This window comes from Trichechus manatus, unplaced genomic scaffold (assembly GCF_000243295.1).
Source record: "Trichechus manatus latirostris isolate Lorelei unplaced genomic scaffold, TriManLat1.0 scaffold00030, whole genome shotgun sequence".
NCBI lineage: Eukaryota > Metazoa > Chordata > Mammalia > Sirenia > Trichechidae > Trichechus > Trichechus manatus.
Window position 1 is genome coordinate 10,560,029 of NW_004443966.1, and position 18,779 is coordinate 10,578,807.

Genomic DNA, 18,779 nt, shown 5'->3' on the forward strand with positions numbered 1-18,779 from the left:
ATCTAGTACCACAAATCTTTAAGCAAACTTATTCTGACTGACAACTAGAGAAAATTACACTAATGAAATTATTTCCTAGAATGACTTCTAAGAATATTTAGGTAGCGTGGATTGTTTGGGGTCTTGTGATTGGCTTGCTGAGGGAATGAGCCCATGAAGAGCAGTTACTTATGGGGATGGCACAGGGTAGAAGAACCCTTGGGCCCACTGCCCTTTGAGCATAGGCTGCGGTCAAGAAGGAAGGGAGGTTCCCTTTGGTAAACAGGCCAAGTGTGTCTCACTTTGACACCAGGTTAACCTGATTTCAAATCCAGACTCTACAAGGCCTTAGATTTTTAAGCATAGAAGCAGGATACACGTTGATCTGCACTGGCAAATGTTCAGGCAGTTAATGAACTTTTTCAAATACCACCAAAAGGCAGAAAAGAAAACAAAAATTACACACATTAATTCATCTGTATGAATCTCTGTTTTCTTTTCTATGAAATGAGCTCACCACTACACACCTTGTTAAACTGTTGCAAGAATTAAATGAGATATCTGGGCAGTTCCTACAACAATGCCAGGCATATAGGACGTATCTGCCTGTACTTGCCAAGATGGAAAGTAATGTTGTGATTAACGCAAACCTGCATTTATTTCTGCAGCTGTCTATCCTGACAAAATAACCATAACAGAGATAAAAATCGTAAGATCATAGTATTCTAATATTTCTGCGAGGAACCCACGAACATTTTACCCTGTGGCTTAAACAGCCTTTGTCTAGTGGGATCCCGTAACAGTTGGGATTAATTTGGGACTCCGAGTCAGACGTTAAACTTCAAAACAAGTGTTCAGGGTACTGGGACAGCCGCGGCAAACAAGGCTTCTAGACAACTACTATGGCAGAGTGAGCACGTCGTTGCAAACAGGGTATGCGTAATATAACTCACTGTAAATCTTAAATGCGAGCAACAGAAAAGTGCTTTATCACAGAATCTGACTGCAACTTACTGTACAGTTGCTGTTGAGAGCAGTACACATATACCTGCTGGCTTGAATATGGAAAAGCAATTATAAAACAATGAGTAGAGTTACACCTGTTCATGATCTTGAATACGTCTCAAAAGCGTGCTGCGCTTGACAAGGCAGCGGTGAGCTTCCCACTCGGCAACCCAGAGTCCTGGCACTGGGCAACAGCCGGCTCTCACGCACCGCTAAGGCAGAACGCCTCAATCACACGTGGAACACACACGAGACGCTGCAAGCAAGAGGTGCCGTAAAACCGAACATACCTTTTTGAGGGGAACTGTACTTCTAAACCAGTTATAATCAGGAGAGACTTTAATCTCTCCCATGATTAGCTGAAATGGAGGTCAATCCTGAAATAAAAGCACAAGGTGGTTCAAGTCAACAATTCACGTTTACATCAGAACGAAGTGTAGAGTCTGGTCTAGCTATACCAACAATACTTTTAAGAGTAAAACCGAGCAAATGGGCTATTTTACCTTGTCGGTACACACTTAAACGACAGATAACAATGGGGTGAAATCCTATAATCTTAAGAGCTGAAAGGGCCCTTAGAGATCAGTATTCTAAGCCCTCTAGCTCCTCCAGCAGAGGAAGCTGGCTGGAAAACGTAAGTCACTTACCGGAGATCCCAGGGCTACGGCAGAGCTAGGCCCAGGCCCAGGCCAGTCCTTCCCTGACACCACACTGCCTGTCCTAGTTAAATAATTCAGAACTGCAGTACCATCATCTACCTCTGACAATATTTTACGAATCATTTTAATAAAGATGTTCCTCTCTGATAGAATCATGGGGAATAGTCCACTTTAGAGAAAGACAATGTAAGCTTGCTTCCTCAGAGGTTCACAATATGCCGTAAACCTACCTCTGGTGGGACATAACCTCGCGGGAGTTAATGCAAAATAAAGGAAAACTTGCTGTTCATATTGATGCAGTTAGAAGTTATATAATACCCTTTGAAAGCTCTACGATAAGAAACCAGAATAGACTGGCGGGACTATACCCAACGACAAAACAAAATACTTGCCTTTAGTAAAAAAAGTGTGGTCTTTTGTTGTGAGATTAGTGATTTCTGGCTCTTCTAGCTCTGGGACCTTGGATAAATCACCGGCCCTCTTGGGCTTGTCTTCTCGTGTATGACTTGTTCACTACTATACCCCCAAAGCCTAGAACAGTGCCTGGCACACGGCAGGCATTATTTAGTGACTAAGACGACCGAACTAGGCGATTTTAAGTTCCTTCTAACCCTGGGAAACGTATGAGCTTGGGACGGGTTGAACACCTTCAGTTTAAAGACTGTCCTTCTTTGCTCAGGCATCTGTGTTATAGCAGGAACCGGGAATCAGGAGTTCCCTGTTGCGGATTCTTCTTGATAAATGAGGAACTTCCACCCTAGTCATCTGTTTCGAAGCGGGAGCCTGGATTCCCTAGCTGGGCTAAGACGAGTTCAAGACTCCAGGACTTCAGTCCTGGGCTGACTCTGGACTGCTGTTTTAGAGGGAGTCCTCTGGACTGGCAAGGAGTAAGGGATTCTAAATCCAATGGAACTCTTCCTCCTTAGCCCTCCAGGAACAAAGGCATTCAGTGGTCTCTGCTGTCACCTCTAACCTTGAGGGGTTACTAAATTGAACCCTAGGGAGACAGTAAATCTAGACATTCCAATACTAAATTTGATTTACAACTTGGACATTGTAATAATGGTCTCTTCTCTCAAGGCTAAGATGGTACGTTCAGAAAAGCTTGTTAAAATCATAAGTTGCTCTGAAGTACCAAGAAAATCATCAGCCAGTCTTATGCTGGAAATCAGTGTGCACAGACGTGGTTATTACTCACACAGAAATAAAGAAAACCATTCTTTGCATAGCCATTTCATCCTAACAAATATTAGCATGTTCAAAAAATCTAAGCCATCTGACCTATAGTCTCCCTCTTTAACTTTTAGTTAAAACTAGCACATATAGTTAATCCTGTTATTTTTCTACCCAGACAGACTTGAAATACTAGACATTTTATAGTAATGCATTACTAGAAACAATTACTCTATCCCATAGGAGGCAATATAAAAAACATACTTAGCAATTAAAATCTACCTAATTGATTTATAAAAACATCTCGGCTACTTAAAGGCAGAAAGTCTGCTTCTAGATTCTCCAAATTTTGGATAAAATAAACTGTAGTTTTGGGATCAACTGCAACATACAAACCAAACTACTATACAAACACGTGTGGATGCATCATACACAGGCACGCAGAGTCACTCAGTCCCAGGCTTCTTCCCCACAGCAACAGGTAGAAAGGAGTTCCTTACCAACAGTCCTCAGTACTATTCAAAGACACCTAAGTATTATAACATTTTATAACTAACCCTGTTGGATGGAGAGATCACATTCAACTGTGACTAAATTTTTACAGAGACAAGTGATTCTAACATTTGTGCTAGTTTGGCAGTACTTGAAAGGTAAAAGAGATACCAAATGTTACAGCTGACCAACTGACATCTCCATGAAAAAAAGCTCACTGCTGAAAAGGCAAAGCAGCTGTGAGTGGTATGAAAAGGGAAGTTTGTTCTCCTAGCTCTTTTTCATCCGCTACACCAACCAGTAGCTGTGGAGTCAATTCCTACTCATGGCGACCCTATGTGTTTCAGAGTAATAAATTAAATTTTAATTTACTGTTCACAGTTTTGGCATCAGTTGCAATGTACAAACCAAACCACTATACAAACAAGTATGTACGCACCATACACAGGCACACAAATTCACTCAGTCACAGGCTTCTTCCCCACAGCAATAAGCAGAAAGAAGCTCCTCCATAAGGTTTTCAATGGCTGTGATCTTTCGGAAGTAGATCACCAGGGCTTTCTTCTGAGGCACCTCTGGGTGGATTCAAACCACCAACCTTTCTGTTAGTAGCTGCGTGTGTAACCGTGTGCGCCACCCAGGGACTCCCTCATCCACTAAAGGGGACTACTTCTCCAAGTCACAAAGGGGTACGTTCTGAACACAGCAAAGAAGGTTAACTGAGACTGTGACCAAACTGACCAGTATTACACAGCAACGCGCAGCGTGAGCTCACACTGATTTGATCTCTCACAGTTCAATCCTGCACAAAATACAAAAGCACCTGTTCATGCGGGTGAGAGAAGGGCCGAACAGATTAGCCTCAATCTTGCCTAAGGAGATCTGTCCTAGGGTGTGCCACGGACACCCAGCCCTCTCTGGCCCCCATGCTGCTGGGCAACAAAACTGCCAGTTGTGAGTGTTCGCAGAGGATCACATGCACTTGTCCCTCAGGATTTCAACAGAACTAGCTGGGTTACAGGCGATAAAACTGCCTTCGCAAAAGTTTAAGGAGTCTCGTAACCAGCTTATCTAGTCGGAAGCTTCCGATCTTTTATCTCAACCCATAGTTGATCTATTTACAGACAGTCTGTGATTATTATTAATACCAGCAATAACAAAACAATAGAACCCAGGAGTCTCTAGGCCATGTAACTGGCTTTTTAATGCAAGTCTCCAGACCTAACAACACCAGCACATAGCTATCTTTTGTTTTAGATCTTTTCAGGGAAGATTTATCCTTCTTTTCTTCAGGAACCTATTCCATTATTTTCTAAACTTCACGGAGGAAAAAAGCTGCCTGCTCAGCATCTCTTCTGTTGACACCTCATCTTGTACTCTGTCTTGGTAAAAAAGCTTTTGGAAATTTGGACAAAGCTACTAAGTTACTCCTTAGTCTTTCGAAATTTATGTGCCAACAGAAGCTGGACCACCCGTTGTAGGTGAAAATGAAGCAGCAGCATAAGCGCAAACTTGTAACTCCCCAGGAAAAACGAGAAGAGGAAAACTGAGACATCCTAGTCCTGCTACTTTCCTTATCCCCCATTCACAAGCCTCACACCTGGCCCGTACTCAGCAATGACAGACATCTGTCACTTTCAGGCTGACGTGCAACCTCCAATATAACCAGCCTCTGCTCAGAGTTCTTAAAAGTTTACCGAAATAAATGTTCCTGACTGAGGCTGTGTAGCCCCAGGATGGGTTTACAGGAGGATGCCCTGGGGAAGCCCCCCCGAGGCGACCCACACACAACCTCCCCACCCTCAACCGGGCCCACTAGTGACAGCCACACAAAGGCGGGGCCGCAGACACACCGACAACCCCCAGGAATCCAGGCTCGGCCTCACACACAGACACACAAGGGCTTGCGGTCACGTGCACAGTCATACGGACCGGCCCACTCGGCGCCACACTGACAAAGTCACACCGATGGAAGGAGCCGCGCACACAACACATACACACCTCCATAACCCTGTACGCAGCACCTACCCACACCCCGCTTCCCACAGGCTTGCTCGCCCCTCACCTGCCGTGGTCACCCCACGTCCCTTCCCCTCCGCAAGGCGGCTCTTCCTCCAGTCTCGGCTCGGGCCGGGGAGGCGGCTGGGCGGGGAGTCGGGGGTCACGGCCCGCGGCAGGAGCGCTCGAGACCCGCACGCGCCGACCGCGGCAGGGGCGCGTTGGAAGGCGGGCCGTCGAGGGGCGGGGCGCGCGGCCGAGCAAGCCTGGGCCTCCGCCGCGGCCGCCGCGCTCCCCCTCCCGCACAGGCCGCGCCGCGGGCGCTCGCCTCGAGCTTCCGGGTTTGGCGGCGGGGCGGGGCCACGTCACGAGGAAGGGGCGGCGCTGCGTGCCTCCGGCGGTCTCCATGGTGACCAGGCGGGTTGGAGGCGCGGGTCCGAGACTCTTAGAGGCTCTCGGGATTCCGCCCAAGGCTAGGGTATCAGGCGCCGCAGCTCGTCGTGGTGGAAGGCGCGGGCAGAAGGTCTGAGTTGCCTCTGGGTCAGCTCTTGGTCTCCTGTTCTGACCTGGGCATCAAGGGGAAAGTTGTGGGAAAGAAAGAAGAGGGCGCCTGACCCCCTGGGACCTGCTTCTCCATTCAGTTCGCGTCCACTTGGAAGAAGTAGATGCCCGCCGTTTCCTCTGCCAGTTTGAAGGCATCCCCTTGGGTTCCAGGTTTTGGTGCACCGGGTTTGGTATACTCTTTTCTTGGCATAACCACAGACGCTCTCCATACTTCTCCGCGATAGCAAGCGCCCCACCTCCCTTTCCAGCCCTGTGCTGATGTTCTGGGGGATTTCCGGGAACGTACTCCCACGGAGCTTCCAGGGCCATCGCTTTTCCGTTAAGGGCGTAGAGAGCGTTAATGTACTTATGATCATTGTTCTCAAGCAAAGTCCTGGAAAAGTCACGACACCTTGTTTCAATAAGATATTTGCAGGTTTGCGTTGAAATAATGTATGATTAAAGGTTGAATAACATGTAAATCTCCCTGTTTGAAGTTCTTTAGGGATCCTGCAACAAGGTCCTTTTGAAAGTACCTCTCCTTAATCTGTTTTAGGGAAAGCTTGCTCCCCATTTAAACGTCTTCTTCAGATTGTGCCCTTAACACTGTCGAGTGTTTACTGGATTAAGGTCAGGGGAGATAACTAGTAAATTGCGTCTTTAATCATGACCTCTGTCCTTTCTACCCGGGAGCTGTGGGTCGCAGTCTACAACTTGGACAAATCCCAAACGTATTTCCCAAGAGCACGGTGACGCAGTCACTTGATTTTCTCCAAATCACCTCTTTCAGAATTTGAGAGTCAACCACAGGAAGTAATCTTTTATTATAAGCACCACATTGGTGTATAGAGCATGTTTCCAACATTGGAGGCCTTTTCTCAAAAATTTGCAGTAGTTTAATGGATGGAATAACTCGCAAATCACTGCTTTTATGTAAAACCCATTATGGGCACTCATTACATTTGTTTTCTGTCCCCTAGGTGGGCTAGCAGCGTCCATCTAGAGCAAAGGGAACAGTGATTCAGCCAGTACCTTAGGACATGGTCCTAATAAAATAATTTATTTCAGTTAAAACAACAGAAAAATTCACAAGAGCTTTAAAGAGACACTGCACAAATACAAAAAGTCATAAGTCTTGTGTTTGCAATCAGAATAAAGCAGAAAGGGGACTGGAACATCAACACAGAAGTGGGAAGAAAGCTAAGAGTCACTTAGGAAATGGCCGTTGGTTCGGTCTGACAGGGAGGCCAGTACGTATATTAGAGTGTTGTATGCCGTAGAGTCAATTCTGAATCTCATTGAATGAATGAATGCATGAATGAATGAATAAATGAATCCATCCACATTTATTCCTAAACTGTATTCCTTAGACTTCACATCCTTATACCTCATCACTTTAGTAACAGCCCTAATGAGATCTAAGCTATGGATTGGCTATGCCCATAAATATTAGAAGTCTTTGTCTGTTAGTTTGGTGATTTTGAACTTGACTGTTGATAATAAAAAAAAAAATCGCTGTATAGCTATAGGGTCTTTATGAGTCAGAAATGACCCGATGCCAACAGGTAGAAAGCTATGTTTTGTTACATACTTACTTTTGTTACAATCTAAAAGATCAAACCCCCAAAATAATGAGTAGTTTGATTGTTTCCCTTAGAAAAGGACCCCATGATCATGTTTGGATCCTCAGTTGTTCCATGACACATGACAAGCACATTGTCCATTTTCTGATGTGAACAAGGAACATTTCATATCTGGGAATTCCAGCTGTCCTGTAATGCACGACTGCAGGCAGCAAACTTTCGACCGAGGGTACACCACAGCGCAGGCTGACATTGTGGACGTGGCTGTGAGGGTTTGCAGCTGTTGTAGTTGGGGTCTACCAGATGGTTCCCACAGCACCAGTCCCTCCCTGTGTTAGAATCTCGCTTAAAAACTGGAATGCTCACAAAATATGCTGCGAACACCAAGCAAAGTAAACATGGCCAGCTGGCTCTCAGAAGTGCCCGACCCTAAGCAATTGCATTCACTTATGTATAGGCATGTATATACATAAATGAATGCATTTTTTTTTAATGTCAAAAAGAATACACACCAACCAGGATAGTGATTATCTCTGCGGAGTAATGGAAGGGGCGGGGGGGGTGAAGGAAATCTTTGGCTTTAGATTTAGTATTGAATTTGTATGAGAATGCATTCATATCTTATTTGTGTGATAAAAATAATTAAAAGCAGCTATGTTCTACTCTGCCCTGTAGGGTCACTGTGAGTTGGAATCAACTCAATGGCAATGGGGTTGGTTTTTTGGTTTTTTTAGATGTTTGTGTGACTCCGCGGCTTTTAAACCCTTCGATACCACTGCCTTCAAATTAAAGTCCAAGCTCATTTGAGCAGGTCGGGCTCTCAACTGGGCTGTCTGTGGGACCAAGGTACTCTCATCATACCAAGCGCTGGAAGGGTCCCAGATACCCCATGCGGTCTCATGTGGTATATGCTCTTTCCTCTGCTGGACCCCTTAGAGTGAATACCCCTATTTTGCCTCCAGGAACCATGGATGTGTGAAAAAGTAAAAAGGACCCCACGGTTATGTTTGGATCCTGAGTTGTTCCATAACACATGACAAGCACGTTGTCCATTTTCTAATCCAAACAAGGAACACTTAAAATCTGTGAATTTAATATCTGTAACAAAACAGTTTTTCAGACAAATGTAAATTCTTGAAATACATCTCTTTAAAGCTTCTCAAGGTATAATTAACTGCAGTGTTACCTACCAATTATGCTGAGATTGAAAATGAATGCAGCTCTGTGTCAAATGCACACTGTACTGGATTATAGGGATCAGACAAGTGGGGATTCTGGAACTGCCCCAGAAAGATGCTGATGTGGCTATTCTTTAGCCTTTTACCTAAAGACTCCATCCAATAGGAGTTATATACAGTTATTTATAGTTAATAATTTATTAGTTATGACTGGGTAACTAAGAAACCAGAGTTCTACCCTTGGGTAGACATTTCCTCCTGAGGCCTGCTTTGACTTACCTGCAAAATGAGTCCAAGGATAGACTAAACGATTTCTAAGTCTTATTCGATTCTAAGATTTTATACTCTATAAATTTATGAGGGACATATTTAAAAATCTTTAAAATAGCCTTTCTTTGAAGCATCTCTGTTAATCCTCCCTTTCTACTTCCAATTAAACTTTAAAAAATCAGCCTATACTCAAAAATGCCTATTTAACCGAGACAGGATTTTAACTTGTTGGAAAAATTATTGTTTGTTCATTGTTAACTTATTAATATAAGAATTGCTAAGCAAAGGTACCACATCTTTTGTATCATCTGCCAACCCAGGATCTCACTAGTGTTCCTTCTGTAAACACTGATAATTTGCCATCTGGAGGAAAAATAGCAATAAAGAATCCTGGAAAACAAGAGCTTCACTATTTTACCAGAAAATAAAGCATCTTCTGTCTGTAGGATTCTAGAAAGGTTTCCAAATTTGTAAGGTAAAAAAAGACAGTGATTAAATTGTGACTGAAATGAGAAAAATCTTTTTGAAACTGCATAGTACAGTCCCTGCATTTAATGGGCATTTAAGTAACACGGGCTCTCATTTCTTAGCTTCTGAACGGGGAAGCCTAACGCATTAAATTCCCTGATCAAGGATAAGAACATCTGCAAGTAAAAGCAGGGTGTAGAATGGTTAGGTCCTCAGACGAGTCAGATTACCAGGGTGTGAATTCCAGCTCACCACTTAGAAGCTATTTAACATTCTCGTATTTTGGTCACCTTATCTGGAAAAAGCAGGATAAATAGCAGTACCTGCCTCACAGGGTTATTGTAAAGATAAAATGAGATAGTCCATGTCATGTCCTTAGAAACGGGGCCAGCACTCAGTAAATACTAGCTGATAGTATCGGTATTTAGAACCGACTGTGTTCCAGGCACTGTGCCGGGTGTGTTATGTATATTTATTCCTCATGACAACCCTTGCAAGGTAGGTATCATTTTCATTTCATGGATCAATGTGTCACTAAGGGGATGTGAGGGGTACAGACCACACCGAGTGACACTGTCAGAGGGGGTGACACCAAAATGACCATCTCTCAAACTTTTGTGAACTGTTTCAGCAGAAATTTATTATTTTTCATAGAAATATCCCTGCAGTTAGTTATAACAAAAACATTTTTCATAAGTCCAGCTTACATGTATCAGTATACCTATGTCGTAGATTGAATTGTCTCCCCCAAAAATATCTGTCAACTTGGGTAGGCCATGATTCCCAGTATTGTGTGATTGTTCACCGTTTTGTCATCCGATGTGATTTTCCTATGTGTTGTAAATCCTACCTCTATGATGTTAATGAGGCAGGACTCAATCTGCAAGATTAGGTTGTGTCTTAAATCAATCTCTTTTGAGATATAAAAGAGAAAAGTGAGCAGAGAAACAGGGACCTCATTACCACCAAGCAAGAAGAGCCAGGAGCACGCATCCTTTGGACTCAGGGTCCCTGTGCTGAGAAGCTCCTTGACCAGGGGACAATCGATGATAAGGACCTTTCCCCAGAGCCAGAGAAGGAGAAAGCCTTCCCCTGGAGCTGACGCCCTGAATTTGGACTTCTAGCCTACTGGACTGTGAAAGAATAAACTTCTCTTGGTTAAATCCATCCACTTGTGGTATTTCTGTTACAGCAGCACTAGATAACTAAGACAGCCCACAAGGCTAAAACTCTATGCTAATTTTTAAACCTAATGTGCTCCAGTCAGAGCTGTCATTGTTACCCAATTCCAATGACACTTTGAATCACATGGTCTCATTTGCACGCACGCACTGTTTTCCTTGTTACCACTGTTTTTAGTCATCTAGTGCTGCTCTAACAAATACCACAAGTGGATGGATTTAACAAAGAGAAGTTTATTCTCTCACAGTCCAGTAGGCTACAAGTCCAAATTCAGGGCGTCAGCTCCAGGGGAACGCTTTCTCCGTCGGCTCTGCAGGAAGGTCCATGTCATCAGTCTTCCTTTGGTCTGGGAGCTTCTCTGCGCAGGAACCTCAGGTCCAAAGGATGCGCTCTGCTCCTGGCACTGCTTTCTTGGTGGTATGAGGTTCCCATGTGTCTCTGCTCGCTTCTCTCTTTTATATCTCAAAAGAGATTGGATTAAGACACTATCCAATCTTGTAGACCTCATCAGTATAACCTCGTCACAGTGATAGAATTTACAACACATAATGAGAGCACATATAACCTCATCATAGTGATAGAGTTTACAACACATAAGGAAATCATACAGCATTGGGAATCATGACCCAGCCAAACTGACAGATATTTTTGGGGGACACAATTCAATCCATGACAGTCGCTAATTTTGTCAAATTTCCTGGTGTTTTAGCTACAATATTGTGGTAATTAGTATTTGTGTACCTATATCAGTAACTTTTTTGAGAGCGAAGTAGTAATTCAAGGAAAAGACGGAGTGATGTATGAGAATTATGATATACGAGTAACAGTACAAAAAACATTACTAAGGATTCTGTATGGTCTGGTACGGAAGGAGGCCTGTGGGGGGTGGGGGTGACACCATGAGTTACTGCGCTGGGTGTCACCTACCCTAGTGACACCAATGTCATGGATAAGGAAACAGATTCAGAGGGTTAAGTAACCAGCCTAGGCTTAAGGTCGGTGGCAGGGCGAGGGCCCACATCAGGTCTGTCTGACTCAAAGACTCTGCCTCTAAAAATAACTTATTTTTACCTTAGAATTGTTTGATGACTATAAAGAAAAAAGGTTGAAATAGGTTTGCACTAGAAAATATACTACCTTTAATACAAAGTATAAAAGCAATAAGCATCCTTTCAGTGGCCATTCTCAGGAGCTAAATTTTATGCCCAGAAACATCTCTTTTGTCCCCCGAAGCAAACCAAGATTAGAAACTTTTTTGAAGCAAAATCTACCGTAGTCACCAGGTTTTAATCCTGGTGTTGTCACTAGCTGGCTGTAGTTGAACGCTCATTCCATCTCTAAAGTAAAAATTTGGGCTACTAAATCAGATCCTTCCTGCTCTAAATTCTTTTTCTTTCCGTGTTGTCTAAAGGCATCTCCACAGGCTGGTGCTGCCATCCAGAGGACAAAATACTGTTGCAGATCAAAAGAAGAGATTAGAACAGCAGTAGACCATGGTAACAATAATACCTATTGCCTTTAAGTTGATTTGACTCATAGCAACCCTATAGGACAGAGTAGAACTGCCCCACAGGGTTTCCAGGCTGTAATATTTACAGAAGCAGACTGCCACGTCTTTCTCCCACGAAGTGGCTGGTGAGTTCGAACCACCTACTTGTTGGTTAGCAGCCAAGTGCTTAACCACTGCGCTACCAGGGCTCCTTGGTGACAATAATAGCTACTATTTAGTGTCTACTATGTGCCAGGCACTGCCCTGGGCATTTTCCATATGTATTTCTGTTCTGCAAAGCAGGTATTATCCATATTTTTAAACTGAGAAATCTGAGTTTAAAAAGTTTGTTACTTATCCTGGGTCACTTAACTAGTAACAGCGTTGGATTTTGAATAGGATGCCACGTGTGTTTCTTCAGCTCAGACAACAACCAGGATAGAAGCATCTTGCATAAGAAACCCATGCATTTGCAAACCCATCCTTTCAGCCAGAGCACAGAGTAGCCTTTCTCCACACGCCCCCCATGAAGCCCTGGTGGTGCAATGGTTAAGCAAGCACTCAGCTTCGAAGTGAAAAGTTGCTGGTTCTGTGGGAGAAAAGACTTGGTGATCTGCTCTCGTAAAGATTGCAGCTTGGGAAACTCTATGGGGAGTACTACTCTGTTCTATAGGGTTGTTATGAATCGAAATCAACTTGACAGCACAGAACACGCCCTCAAAGGACCTTGGTCCTAGGGGCCAGTATGTGGCTGAGATCCACGTGCACCTCTTAAGTTAGTTGAAGGTGTTACTGCTTATGATGGTTAATGTTACGTGTCAGCTTGGCCAGGCTGTGATTCTCAGCGGTTTGGCAGATACTATGCAATCACATTGCATTTTGTGATCTATGTGAGCAGCCAATCAGTTGAAAGGGGAGTTTCCTTGGGGTTGTGGCCTGCCTCCAGTATATAAATGGATGTTCTGGCAAAGCTTGCTTTCTTACTCGACACCGCATGCTTCTCGTCACCTGACTTCTGTTCTTGCGACGTAAGCCTGCAGATGTGTCTGGCCTGCTGCCTGACCTGCAGATTTTGGATTTACTAACCCCTGCAGCCCTGTGAGCCAGCAGAGGCCTCCAGCCTGCCGTCTGACCTGCAGATTTTGGGTTTGTCAGCCCCTGCAACCATGGGAGCCGGCAGAGGTCTTCAGCCTGCTGCCTGACGCATGGATTTGGGACTTGCCAGCCCCAATTGTGTGAATCATTTCCTTGAAGTAAATTTCTTCATATAGTTATACACACTTCACTAGTTTTACTCCTCTAGAGAACGCAGACTAAGACACTGCTCTAGCATAACATTTATTTGATGAGTTTGATAAAATGCAGCATCCCATATCTAGAGATTCTCATTGAAGGTCTGGTGTGAGGCCCAGGAATCTATATTTTAAACAAGTACTCCAGGTGGATCTGGTTCTGATGAGAAACCTCCTCAGTCAGACTGGACTGTGGTCTCTGTAGGGGCCTGAACAAAGAGTGGGTCATATGCTTCCCTGAGGCCTATCTGGGATGTGCACCATTTTCTTTCTCAGAGAAGGGACTGCCAACTTGAAGATGCCATTTCTGTATCTTGTGTTTATCTTCCAGTCCCAGGGTGGGCTTGAAGCTCCCTGGGTGGGAAACTGCCCTCCATGGGATAGGCCTCACACTCCTGCCTCAAGATTTCATGTGTATGAATGGTATTTCACATCTAAGTGTACCAGCCATGCCAATCTTGATGACCAACTTCCCTTTCCAGCTCAAACTGGCTATCTTTTATGCAGGGTGAGAATCATTGAAGTGGGGTGGTACTGACCCACGGTCTGGCCAAGGACTAGAAGGTGGGCTGGCGTAAAAGGTTCTGCCCAGTAAAGGCAATGGTAATTCGCTGAACAATCAGACAGGCCCCACCTAGAATGTCTTCCATTAACTAGTACAAGACCGATCGGGTGAACGTTGGTGGTTCAGTGGTAGGATTCTTGCCTGCCACCTGGGAGGCCTGGGTTTGGTTCCTGGTCGATGCAGCTTTGACTCTCGGAGCCCTGGTGGTGCAGTGGTTAAGAGTTTGGCTGCTAACCAGAAAAGGTCGGCAGTTCGAATCCACCAGCTGCTCCTTGGAAACCTTTGGAGCAGTTCTACTCTGTCCTATCGGGCCACTATGAGTTGGAATCAGTTCAACGGCAATGGTTTTGTTTGTTTGGTAAGAGATCAGATAAACAGAGCACACATGTCATCAGGGAGACCATAGGGCACAAGGAGGGTAGGGAGGGACAGGGTAAGCAAATCCAAACCCAGAGCTGCCCTGCTCCTAACAGCTTTCCAGTCTTGGCCCACTTATATTCCTATAATAACCACCCCACTACACACACCTTCTTAAAGGTGTTTCCGGTCACGTTCTTTGCATCCAAGAACCTAACTTCACACATCAAGGGTCTTGGTGTCACCAAATGTCAAGGTTTGAGGGATCTTTGAGGTTCCTTTTAGCATTCTAGAAATGCTCCTCTCACCAAGGCGGTTGCCGTCTGGGGGGATGGGAGAGGCAGAAAATTGCTTAGATGGTTCACATGGAACCTAGCCTTTCCTGGGTCACAGCTCTGGGGCCAGTGAGCTGTACTCAGTGAGGTTCCCTACTCTCTGGGGCAGTGTCTGACTGGGCATGTCCATGGGTCCCCTGCAGAAATCACCCTACCACATACGCAAGCAACTAGCGGGTGCTGATTTTCATTCTCTCTGTATTCCCTAACATGAGCAGAGTGCCTGGCAGGGAGTAATTGATCAAAGAATATTAATTTTAAAATAACAGCACAAAAGCACTTTCACGTACACTGTCTCATTGATTCTCCAGAGTATCCTGAGAATGTTTTTTGGTTTGCTTTCTTATCATCAGTCCCATTTCACATATGCGGTAACTGAAGTTCAGTGATGTTAAGTGACTTCTCAGAGATCAAAGGGCTAGTCAGTGGTGGAGCCAAAATTTAATAACCAAATGGTAACCCAGTAAAGTTCTGTCACTTCCACAGCAATCTCTGAAATGTTTTTTTGCCGATCCCCACAGTCACTGTTGCACCTCAGCTCTTTACCCTGCCAGCATCTTCCTGTCCCAGGTCTCACACACACTTCCACTACCGAAGTTATCTTTCCAAAATGTAAATCTGGTCATGTCATTCCCTGATTAAAAATCTATTGCCTACCAAATGTTGTGTTATATATATTTTTACAATTAAAAAAAAAAAAAGTCGTTTGCCTACGAGGTCAGGACTCTCATTGTGGTTGTCAAAGCCATGATCTGGCCTCAGCTTGCTCTTCCAGTCTTACCTACATCATCATATTCTATTCCTATCAATTCTTGCAGGTCCTTCAAAACATCATGCTTTTTTCCTGTATACCATGCCATTTATCTTCCATGATCCATTATTAGCTTTTCCCCAGCTCCACCACACACACTCAAGTATATATATAAACCAAAACCAAACTTGTTGCCGTTGAGTCGATTCCAGCCCATAGCAACCCTACAGGACAGAGCAGAACTGCTCCATAGCGTTTCCAAGGAGTGGCTGGTGGATATGAACTGCCAACCTTTTTTGGTTAGCAGCCGAACTCTTAACCACTGTGCCCACCAGGGTTCCACATACATATATGTGTGTATATATATATATATATATGCATGTATACGTATGTATATAGAACTAGCTCATACATACAATATATAACAACTTTATGGTTTAAAGAATGAGCGTTCTTTTCATGTCTTTGTACTCTACACATGCTAGAACGCCCTTCCAGGCCTTAGTCTGCATACTGAACTCATCATTTGCAACCTTGGATTAAGTTTCACTTCCTCTAGAAAGCCACCATTGACTCCCAAGGGAGACTTAATGCATCCACTATACCTCCATTATAGCATTTATAGCTCTATATTTGCTTACATGTCTGCCTCCCCACTAGACTGAAGATGCTTCATATTATTTAACCTCTGAATCTCCGGCAACCAGCATAAAAGCTAATGGCACCCCAAGTGCTCAGTAAATAGGATGACCCGACAACCTGGCTTGCCTGGGAGAGTCCTGGTTTATGCCTGTGGACCCGGAGTAATTAGTATTAATGCCTCCTTTCACTCATCAGAATGTCCTAATTTAGACGACCACCCTATCAATAAATGCTGCTGAATGAATAGATGAGATTTCAACTGACGGAATCTGGGCAGAAAAAGCTGACGTGAAAAGATTCTCAAGACGTCAACAGCTGGCCACGGCACCTCCTTCCTCCTCCAGAAGCACTCAGCTCCCCCGGAGACAGAGAAGATGCATTTGCACAGACCAGATGCTCCCCAACCTTTATTTCCAAGTAAGGTGAAAATGTGAGCATATTCCTACTTCGGGAAGACCTACATGTAAAATGTGAATTCATAATACAGATCTATGTGACAGAGATGATTCAGTATCATATATTTACTACTTGATGAGAACCAGGTGGTCAAGGAATATAAAGAGTTGATTTAACTACTTGTTGAAAATCAGAAATGCAGATGAAATACTCCTAAACCGGTAACATAGTCAACAGGGAAACAGGATTTAAAACATTCAACACAGGCACTATTTTTAAAAGGATCTCTCTCGAGTACCTACAAATAAACACACCAGTTAGTTGTCCTTGCTCTTTAGGGAAAGACAGAATCTCCTTGAGTTTGATATTAATAAAAATTTTATTTAAAGCTTCTTTTGTTATTCAAGTAGAAAAAGCTTTTAATTACTGTTAAAAAGTAGGAAGTGAGGTAATCCATCTTTTTGACAATAATCTCTTTTTCCAACAGTTTCATCTTCTTTGAAAGCCAAGGTAACAGTACTCAGTGGCCATCGAGCTGATTGCGCCTCATGGTGACCCCATGTATGTCAGCGTAGAACTGTGCTCCATAGGGTTTTTGGAAGTAGATTTTTCAGAAGTAGATCATCTGGCCTTTCTTCCAAGGCACCTCTGGGTGAACGTGAGCTTCCAACACTTTGGTTAGCAGCTGACTGTGTTAACCATAGGAGCCACCCACTGTAATTCCTTATAAATAAGGCTTTTAATAAATTACAAATACGTAACAGATTCTTGTCCATCTTCTTCCTAACTACTTAATACACTGTTGCATAGCAACAATCTTTTTTTTCTGCTGCTTCTTTGCTGGCAGTCTGAGAGTCTGAAATCTGCACTGGCTTGGCTGAGCTTGAGAATTTGTTTGGTACCAGGGGTGCAAATATCCATTGTAGAAATCAGTAGCTGTTAGTGTTTTCTTGAGCATCACTGATCGCACACCAATCCAGCCATCCTAAAGGGCAAAAGACAAATAGTGAACAGGCAGTGGTGGCAAAACCGGAAAGCTGAGTAAATTTTAGTTTATAAAACTTTATCATGAAAACAAACGAACCAACAAACGTTACTAAAGGCCTAGCTACAAATAACAACGTACTAAATAACATGTATACAGTTCTTCAACTCTAAAAGCTTACTACCAAGGAGAGATAACAAATGCATAGACATGCATATGCCTATTTAAACACAAAGAGAGTAGAATAAAAATGTATGGTATTACATTTGCATGGTGCTTTAAAAATTTCAGAGTATATCCACACATCTTATTTTGACTGTCATCAATACATGTTGTTGTTGGGTGCCATCAAGTCGATTCCAACTCATAGCGAGTAGAACTGCCCCGTAGGGATTTCTTGGTTGTAATCTTTACGGAAGCAGATCACCAGGTCTTTCTCCCACAGAGCCAGTGGGTAGGTTTGAACCACCAAGCTTTCAGGTGGTATAACAACTCTAAAGGGTAGGCAGATCCAGTATCACCCCCACTTTAGAAGCGGAAACTGATGTGTCCCGGCTGACAGAACTGGTGGGACTCACACTCTCACGTTGGGACAAGCCCAGCTTTTTCTACTAAAGCAAAATGGCAGACGTGCAAAACGTACACAGAGTCCCAGATAAGGACAGCAAGACACATGCACCCAACACTGTTCCAGAATAAGCTGGGGAGAGATGAAGAGAGGTTAATATAGAGGTTCTCCATCTGCAGTTGGCATAGTGTGGGTCAATCTATCACATTCTAAACACCCCTGCTTGAGCTTGAAATAGCCCACATAAACACCACATAAAGGGGAACACCCAGGAAATGCTAGGAATGTGGAACACTTCCCAGGACAATACCATTGTCTCATAAAACGATAATCGTCTCACAGTAATTTTAAATAGTTGAGAAACCTCTGCCGCAGCCACTATTGAGCAGCATAACCAGTACGTGCATGTACGGTAGGAGTTCAGCTAGACACCTTGACAGGACTGTCTTTTGTGTTACCAGACACAAGAGCCTGTTCATTACATTGGATTTCTTCTAAAGTTACTAAATCTTCTTTCACAGTTTCAGTGAATAATAATGTCTTGGCAAAACCTTACCACTTCCAAAAAATTATGCTCGAAATTCTATGTCTTTTTATTTTTTTCTTGTTGTAGTTTAAATGAAGTTTACATTTCAGGTTAGTCTCCCATACAAAAATTTATACAGACATTGTTACGTGACCCTAACTGCTCTCCCCGTCCTGTGACAGCACACTCCTCATTTCCATCCCTGATTCCCCATGTCCATTCAACTAGCTCCTAACCCTCTCTGCCTTCCCATCTCACCTCCAGACAGAAGCTGCCCGTTTAGTCTCTTGTATCTACTTGAGCTAAGAGGCACACACCTCACGAGTATCACTTTATGTCCCAC

At 43.7% G+C, this 18,779-nt stretch overlaps 2 protein-coding genes across 4 annotated transcripts in view; both read right to left on the minus strand.

Annotated features, from left to right (window-relative positions):
* Positions 1 to 5,531, minus strand: part of SPG21 (SPG21 abhydrolase domain containing, maspardin) — a 28,502-nt gene extending 22,971 nt beyond the window's left edge. The window contains exons 1-2 of one of the 2 annotated variants that reach the window (XM_023729721.1): positions 5,374 to 5,531; positions 1,275 to 1,361 (exon numbers count right to left, since the gene is read on the minus strand). In XM_023729721.1, coding sequence (XP_023585489.1) covers positions 1,275 to 1,337 — 63 coding nt within the window. In that variant the 5' untranslated portion in view covers positions 1,338 to 1,361; positions 5,374 to 5,531. The remainder of the gene's footprint in view (positions 1 to 1,274; positions 1,362 to 5,373) is intronic. The other variant, XM_004374663.3, reaches the window with a different exon arrangement.
* Positions 5,532 to 16,323: 10,792 nt separating this feature from the next.
* Positions 16,324 to 18,779, minus strand: part of MTFMT (mitochondrial methionyl-tRNA formyltransferase) — a 20,594-nt gene continuing 18,138 nt past the window's right edge. The window contains exon 9 of one of the 2 annotated variants that reach the window (XM_023729722.1): positions 16,324 to 17,342. In XM_023729722.1, the coding sequence (XP_023585490.1) occupies positions 17,145 to 17,342 (198 nt within the window). In that variant the 3' untranslated portion in view covers positions 16,324 to 17,144. The remainder of the gene's footprint in view (positions 17,343 to 18,779) is intronic. The other variant, XM_004374665.2, reaches the window with a different exon arrangement.